The 8,335-nt window shown below is 50.7% G+C and overlaps 1 protein-coding gene across 1 annotated transcript; it reads right to left on the bottom strand.

Moving 5' to 3' along the window:
* Window positions 1-1,245: 1,245 nt before the first annotated feature.
* On the bottom strand, window positions 1,246-7,829 carry LOC113223651 (golgin subfamily A member 6-like protein 6). The gene is made up of 8 exons (XM_026453047.2): window positions 7,642-7,829; window positions 5,843-5,971; window positions 4,726-4,776; window positions 4,566-4,659; window positions 4,364-4,470; window positions 2,908-2,966; window positions 2,436-2,577; window positions 1,246-2,109 (listed from the first exon to the last, which is right to left on the bottom strand). The coding sequence occupies exons 1-8, from the start codon at window positions 7,723-7,725 to the stop codon at window positions 1,246-1,248; spliced, it is 1,530 nt and encodes a 509-aa protein (XP_026308832.1). The 5' UTR covers window positions 7,726-7,829.
* Between the last annotated feature and the right edge of the window lie 506 nt (window positions 7,830-8,335).

The following is an 8,335-nucleotide window of genomic DNA, read 5'->3' as shown; positions in this document are numbered from 1 at the left end:
TTAGTCCCAAACTAGATGAAGGTGATCTGCACTTACTCCAATTGTGTGCCATGAAGTCAAAGTCAATACTCTCTGGAGGCAGATAAAAGTTTACTAGGAATGCCGTAAGAAAAGACAAGACTAAATGAGAAAGAACAAGAAAAAAACCAATAGAAACATACATGTAAGGAAGATAAGGAAGAAACTTTTTTTTTTTTTTTGGAGAAGGAGTCTCGCTCTGTCACCCAGGCTTGAGTGCAGTGGCACGATCTCAGCTCACTGCAACCTCTGCCTCCCAGGTTCGAGCGATTCTCCTGCCTCAGCCTCCCAAGTAGCTGGGATTACAGGCATGTGCCACCATGCCCGGCTAATTTTTGTATTGGCCCGGCTGGTCTGTAACTCCTGACCTCAGGTGGTCCATTCACCTCAGTCTCCCAAATTGCTGGGATTACTGGCATGAGCCACCGCGCCTGACCAGTATTTTGCCACAATTTAAAATAAATAATTTTTTTTTTTCAGGTTTGTGCTCAGACTATATTCTAAATGGCGGCTGACTCTTCTCCAGGCCTTGCTGCCGGCTTTTAGATTGTTTTTGCCTTCTTGTCATCTGCTCGGTAGATGGCAGCTTTCAGATGCTCCTAAGGGGCCAGGAAAGAGAGTGAGAAGCCATAGAGGCTGCCAGGTCGCCTGAGGGCCCCACCCTCATCAACTCCCTCAACTGGGTCTCCTGCAACTATTGGTGGGCCATCTCGACCACCACTTTGCCCTGAGCTTCCTGCTGCTGCAGCTGGGCAGAGCCTCCTTCTCAGAGGCCAGCTGCTGACAGGCGGCGACGTACTGCTGCAGGTGACCCAGGTCACGGTCTCACTGCTGCTGCAGACTCTGAGGCTATTGGCTCTTCAACTCCACCTGCAGGATAGGCACCAGGGTAGGTAGTGGCTGGCTTCCAGATTCTGGGCCCATAAACAGGGTGGCAAGGGCACAGTGAGGCCCTGTTATCTGCCCAGGCCCCTGGCACCTGGCCGCTTCCTCCAGGCCTAAGTGACTGCCTCCCTTGACTAGAGGCCCATGCCTCCCTCCCCAGCCTCAAATCTCACACCCTTCTTCCCATTTAAACTGTAGGACACAGACTGGTGGAAAAGCAGAGGGAGCCATCTGCTAAGTTGTGGTGAGGTCGCTCTGTATGATCTCCAGGGTTTTGCAACCACCTCCGCCTGCTCCCCCAGAGCTCTCAGCCTTCTGCCCCAGCTCCCCCAGCCTCTCCTCCTATTCCTGCAGCCTCACCTCCTGCTCCTGCATCTTCTCCTCCTGCTGCCACAGCCTCATTTCCTGCTCCCGCATCATCTCCTCCTTCTCCCAGATCTTCTCCTCCTGCTCCCGTATCTTCTCCTCCTGCTCCTGCATCATCTCCTCCTTCTCCCAGATCTTCTTCTCCTGCTCCCGCATCTTCTCCTCCTGCCTCCACATCTTCTCTTCCTGCTCCCATAGCTTCTTCTCCTGCCACCACATCTTCTCCTCCTGCTCCCACATCTTCTCCTCCTTCTCCCACATCTTCTCCTCCTTCTCCCAGATCTTCTTCTCCTGCTCCCGTATCTTCTCCTCCTGCCTCCACATCTTCTCCTCCTGCTCCCGCATCTTCTTCTCCTGCTCCCGTATCTTCTTCTCCTGCTCACACATCTTCTCCTCCTCTTGCTCCCGCATCATCTCATCCTGCTCCCACATCATCTCCTTCTGCTCCCGTATCTTCTCCTCCTGCTCCTGCCTCTTCTTCTCCTGCTCTCGTATATTCTCCTCCTGCTCGTGCATATTCTCCTCCTGCTCCTGTATCTTCTCCTCCTGCTCCTGTATCTTCTGCTCCTGCCTCCACATCTTCTCTTCCTGCTCCCGTATCTTCTCTTCCTGCTCGTGTATCTTCTCTTCCTGCTCGTGTATCTTCTCCTCCTGCCTCCACATCTTCTCCTCCTGCCTCTTCTTCTGCTCCCGTATCCTCTCCTCCTGCCTCCACATCTTCTCTTCCTGTTGCTGGTACAGGCGGTTCCACAACTTGTTCTCTTCCACCTGGGCTTGGAGCTTTGCTGACACACTCTGAAGCTCCTTACCCAGGTGGTCAGCCTCCTCCTGCAGCTGCTGCTGGAATAGTGAAAGTGTTGGTTTGAACCTCAGAAGGAAACAGACTCATAAGCTACCCATATAAATGTAATCTATAAAACAATGGTTTTCACCCATGATCCTTTAAAATATATATTTTTAAGCTCTAACTCTTGAGATTCTGATTCTCCAGGCAGGGCCCCACTTTGTAGATTTTTAGCACACTCTGGAGGATTCTATGGTGGGACCAGAACAAGGACCCCAATTTTCTAGCTCTTGACTGGAGCCTCCCCATACCCTGCATGATCCCTAGACCATGGTCCCGGCCGGATGGGGATCCCACAACCCCCGGGGCTGCAACCGCTTGCCTGTGGCAGCAGGGGCTTGGCCCTCTCCACCTTTCTTTCTAGCTCCTTTATGTTGAGCTGGATCTCAGACTTTTGAGTCTCTTGAAGTCGAACTTTTTCTTCTAATTTGATATTTTTCTCCTTCAGCTCCTCATCGATTATGCTATGGCCAGAGACAGTAGAGAAAGGAATGAACGAAGAACAGAAAGGAACGCTTTGGTGACCAACCCTCTGCTTTCACCCCACAACCACAGAACCGTGGCATTGGATGGGACCCCAGGAATTAAAAGTCCCAGGTGGCAGGCCAGAGAGAAGATATGAGTTGCCTGAGGCTACCCCGTGAGTCAGTGGCACAGCCGGCACTAGACCTTGCCTGTGCACACATGAAAACCTGTATGAGCCTCTCACCATGCCCACCTGTACCCCCCACCTCCCAGCACACCCCCCAGGCTAAGAGCCCCCAGACCTCCCATCCCACATTCCCCCAACCTACGTGTTCCTGTACAGTTCCAGACTCAGGGCGTCCCTCTCCTTCATTAACTCCTCAATGTACTGCAAATAGAGAAAGGTGAAGTCAGGATAGAGCAGGCAGAGGAGCGGCTAGCCGACCAGGAACAGCAGCCACATTGACTCCTCCACACACCACTCCCCACTCCTAGTCACACCTGACATGCTCTCAAGGCACTTCCAAGCCCACAGTCTCATTTGTTTTTCTTTTTTGTTTTGTTTCTTTCTTTCTTTCTTACTTTTTTTTTTCTTCAGGCAGAGTTTCACTCTTGTTGCCCTGACTGGAGTGCGGTGGCGCAATCTCAGCTGACCACAACCTCCGCCTCCCGGGTTCAAACGATTCTCCTGCCTCAGCCTCCCAATTAGCTGGGATTACAGGCATGTACCACCACAGCCGGCTAACTTTGTATTTTTAGTAGAGATGGGGTTTCTCCAGGTCAGTCAGTCTAGTCTTGAACTCCCGACCTCAGGTGATCCGCCCGCCTTGGCCTCCCAAAGTGCTGGCATTACAGGCATGAGCCAGAGCACCCGGCCCTCATTTGTTTTTCAAAGAACTCAGTAAAGGTGGAAGGGACAGGGAAAGAGACTGAATTCATGGCTGGCTAACAGGGATCCAGAGACATCAGATAATACTGCTGTTGTTGTTACTGTTATTACTACCACTGTTGGAACCTTTGCTGAGTGCTTCACCAGGCACTGGTGAAGCACTAAACTAACAGTCCCATTTAATCCTCACAGCCTCCACAGGACACGGTTCCCATTATTACCTCTATCGTGTAGATGAAAAACATGGGGTATTAAGGGTTAAGTGCTTGCCTAAGACCACTTAGAGCTGGGGTTTCAACACCCAGGTATATCTGATTCTCTAAGCCCATTCTTTCACTGGGGGTAGGGGCACAGGTAAGAAGGAGGACATTAATCCTTTGTTGACATTTTGAAAAGATGATACATTCGAATAGTCCAAAACTCAGAAAGTACAGAAGGGAAATATCTCCCCCCCAACACTGTTCCTCTCTCCTGAGATGTTTATGAATCCTTACAAACATGTTTATTGTATATTACCATAACACACACACACACACACACAGGCTCCCTCTCTCAACACAAATAATAACATACTCAAGCTACTCTTCTGTACCTTTATGGTACAAGTACCCTAACCGCCACTTAGGACTTGGCCAAGGCCACAGTCAAGTATGGGCAGGGTGGGCACTTGGCCTGCGAGCTCTATGTCCAGTGCTCGCTCCCCACAGCACCCCCCAACTCACCCACAGCAGCCGACTCAGCCCCCATCAGCCTCTAACCACCACACACAAAAGCAGCAAGAAATGGCCACGCTGTCTTCTGAGCAGGACACTCCATCCGACAGAAGGGACTTTTAGGCTCACTCCTCCATCTGCGAAGCCGCGCTCCCAGGGGACGGGGCAGGTGGTTGGACTCACCCTGTCTGCCTGCCTCTTCTGTGTAGTGACAGCAGAGAGGGCCCGCTCTAATTCTCCGGCAAACTTCCATGATTCATGGAGGCGGCACACCAGATCCCTGGTCTCTCCTGGAATGAGAGACATTCAGATGCGGCCCAAAGGACTCCCCCTAAAGGCTTGTCAAAGTGCCAGGTTTTAAGATGACAGGGTGCCGGATGCCCACCTTGCAGCTGCTGGACAGCATGCTGGCTGTCATACAGTGCCGCCTGAAGCTCCGTTTGCTGAAATGTAAGGATTTGTGTGGTATGAGCCTGGGCCTTTGGGAGAAAAGACAAGCAAGTGCTGGAAGAGAAGCAAAGAAACCTTCTCCACCCTCCACTCACCTCTAGCTCCCTCCTTCGGGCATCCTGAGGTTGGTGTCTTGCCTTCTTTTCCTACAGAAAGAGGAAGACAGAGCTCTTACCAGGGGGAGGCAGAGATGGCACAGCAAGGGACATGCCCCCAGAATGGCACCACTGCCCCAGGACAGGCCCACCCATGGGACCAGGTTAGCAGGAACCCTGTGGGGATGGGGTGGAATCTGAAGGGTGAGCCTTCTTCCCAGGCTGGGTGTGGGCAAGATGAGACTGGGGCCTCTACATCTGAGTGCCCTCCAAACCCAGCAGTCATGTCGTGAGTAAACAAAGAAATCACGTTACTTCTTCCAGCTGAGCTCGGTTCTGTTGTTTCTGTGGGGAAGAGTGAAAGGAAGGTGACTGAGGGTGGCCCCCTCGACTCTATTCCCCATGCCAGGAAGCGGTAGGCAGGGGCCAGGGATGGATTTTAAAGGTAAAGTTCTTAGACCCAATGGGAACACCAGCTGGTAAACTCTCCTCCACTCCCAAAGAAAAAGGATTTGGGTCTTGGTTGGTTTTTGCCCACAGCCCCAGAACTGAAAGTCCGAAACTAGATTCTCTCGAAAAGACAGTCACAGAAACCTTCAGAGACGGAGTGTGAGAAAAGCCCACCCTTCTGCCAGCTTGTGATTTAGAAAGGTGCATTCATTCAACAAACATTGACTGAGCACATACGGGCCAGGGACGGTTCTTCACAGTGAGGATATAGGACGGAAAAGGCAGACAGGAGCCCTTGGCACCGAGGTTTCCATTCTAGTGGGCCTTTAACTCTCAGACTCTCAGAGCTAACAGAAACCTCTGATACTCTCTAACTCTACCTCAGGAAACGCAAGCCCGAGAAGGAGACTTTACAGCAGGCCGTGGACTAGGGATTAACATAAAAACAGCAATGACAAATCTCATACACCACTCCTATTTTACAGATGTGAAAAAAGAGGCCCAAAGAGCTCGAGGAATTTGCCTTATATCATATCTGCAGCAGATGGAGAGGATTCAAACCCAGAATTCTTAACCAGTGCCTGGGAGATCTTCCACAATCTTAACAATTACCCTCCACCACCCCTTGGGCCCTCTGTCCCCAGGAGCCTGGCCAGCCAAGACTCACATCCTCAGGTGAGTGGCAACCACTAGAAGTGGTTGTCTCAGGGTTAGCGCCATTATTTATGTTCTTCTTTTTGGTGTCGCTTGCTCCTGGACCAACACGAGGGTTGGCCTGGGGATGAGAGTCTCTCAACTGTGGAAAGGAAGAGCAGTGATACTCATGAGAACTACAAGCTCCTACAGTCACATTCTGCTTTACAGTTTATACAAAATACTCTTATACACCATCTGATTTCATGCCACCAACAACTGTAGGAAGTGTTGTCACAATCACTTAGTGACTGAGAGGGATTGATAGCATGGCTGAACAAAAGGCAATAATGGAACTTCAACTCAGTCTTCTGGCTCTGAGCTCTGGGATTTTGCCACAACTCGGCAGCTGCCAGGGACCAAAACCGGAGGCAGAGGTAGAAAAGCAAATATTAAGTGGGCAGGAACTGTACACTGTGTGGTTTCGAGTCATACATCCTCACATGTCTGTTAGTGTGAAGAACGGCACCACTACCTCTCAAAATTTGTATTAATGTATCCTAATGGCAGAAGGCAGCCTTTCTGTGAAATCTGGGAATTTCTCTTTTAACAGAAAGAGGACAACCCAACCCTCATTTCAGAGAGAAGTCTTATATATTCTTATAAATTTATCTGACTGTCACCCCTAAGTACAGTAATGTTTTGTCTCTCAGTAGACTCAAAGGAAACTGATGTTTCAGAAAGATACCCTGTATTTATCCTGTGGCACTCAAAGTACCCCAGGTGGAGATGAGATGAGGAATATTCAAGCTGTCAAGTTCAGTTTCCCAAGATCTGTTCCACAGAAGATAAGCAGATCTCACTCCAGAAACCACTGACTGAGGGGCACTCTGGTCCCAGAACAATGCAGAATTCAAATCTGAGGTGGGGAACTCAGAAACAATGTTCGAGTCTCTCTGGAGAGTAGAAGCCTGGGAGAAAACCAAACCCAACCCGTTCTCCCATTGCCACCCAGGGACACTGTCAATGTGTTGAGCTCATGGGGGAGGTGTCGGCTTTTCACACTGTCAGTGTCTGTGTTAAGGAAGTAAGGCAGCCTGAAACCTGTCTCTCCTAGGTCCCACAGTCCCCAATCCCCTTCCAGCTGGAAACCTGTGCTATAACCAGAGGAACCAGAAATGGGCAAGAACACTCAGGGGACTGGGTCCTAAGACCAAAGACCAGTCTCGTGGCAGTAATGACAGTTCCTAGAGGGACTGTGACATCACTACATTCCACTCCTCAGTGGAGTGGTGGGGAGGACATGTGAGTGCAATGTCCAAGTTGCTGCTTTGAGACTGGGGAGGGGGAGTCACAGGATTGGGACCCAGGTCCTTGGAGATGCAAGCCCAAAGAGCCCAGGGAGGTCAGGCTTTGGGTGGCGAGAGGTGAGGGCCGAGTATGGAGCAGGAAGCCCCAGGAGTCACCTGTCCAAAGTGACCATGGGGCAACTGGTGGGGGCAGGTTCTGGGGCACCCAGGTCCTTGGAGACGTGAGCCCAAAGAGCCCAAGGAGGTCGGGTTTGGGGTAGCAGGAGGTAAGGGCAGAGTATGGAGTGGGAAGCCCTGGGAGTCACCAGCTCAAAGTCACCCTGGGGTGACTGGTGAGGGCAGGGGCAGGACTCACAAGGGGGTTGGGCTGGCTCACAAGATTTGGGTGTGGGGAGCCCAGAGGCACTGGGTGGGGGTGGTCCCAGCCTGATGTGCCTCAGCAGTGGCACAGACTCTGGCAGCAGCTTGACTGTCAGAGGGCACCTGGGGCTGGGTTGGGGTGCCGCAACCTGGTGCATTTTACCTTTTCCTTGGCCTTGGCCAATTTGATCAGTGGGGTTTCTTCGGACCTCATGGGATGGGTAGGGCGGTGGGGTTGGGGCCACATCAGCACAATCCAGGCGAGGACAACTGTACACGTCCAGTCACCTTCCAGGTAGCTGTGTGACTGAGCCAGAGGAAGTGTAACCAGGGCCACACTAGAATGCAGAATAGGGGCGTGGCCTTAATGCTTCAAGCCTATTGGTCAGTGAGAAAGATGCAAGGGAAAGGAGGCGTGGCCAGACAGCAGCGTGTCATGACGGACCTCTGATGTCACAAGGACAGCCACCCATGCAACTGCTGTCCCCGCCCACGCCAGGAGAGGGGTGGGGCTGGCTTTCACTTTAAAAACTTTAAAACTTTATTACCTCAATTGAGGTACAAATCCTTTTAAAATGGAAATTTTATAGTGTGCTTGATGATTGATAAAGCAGACTATATTATCCAACATTCCACTAAGATAAATAATCACAATGATTTCTCTTTTTTGAAAAAACTTTCTCTTATTCTCCTACATCATTGTTAAGGGGTTTTTGTTTTTTTTTAAAAAAAAAAACAACAAAAAACAAAAAACAAAAAAAAAGAAAACAAGAAACATGTCTAATATCTTTAGAAGCACAAAGCTTTTGAGCCAGGTGTGGCGGCTCATGCCTGTAATCCCAGCACTTTGGGATGCT

The sequence above is a fragment of the Piliocolobus tephrosceles genome, unplaced genomic scaffold, assembly GCF_002776525.5.
Source record: "Piliocolobus tephrosceles isolate RC106 unplaced genomic scaffold, ASM277652v3 unscaffolded_42220, whole genome shotgun sequence".
NCBI lineage: Eukaryota > Metazoa > Chordata > Mammalia > Primates > Cercopithecidae > Piliocolobus > Piliocolobus tephrosceles.
The sequence above is the reverse complement of the archived record's forward strand: the minus strand, read 5'-3'. Positions and strand labels throughout refer to the sequence as shown.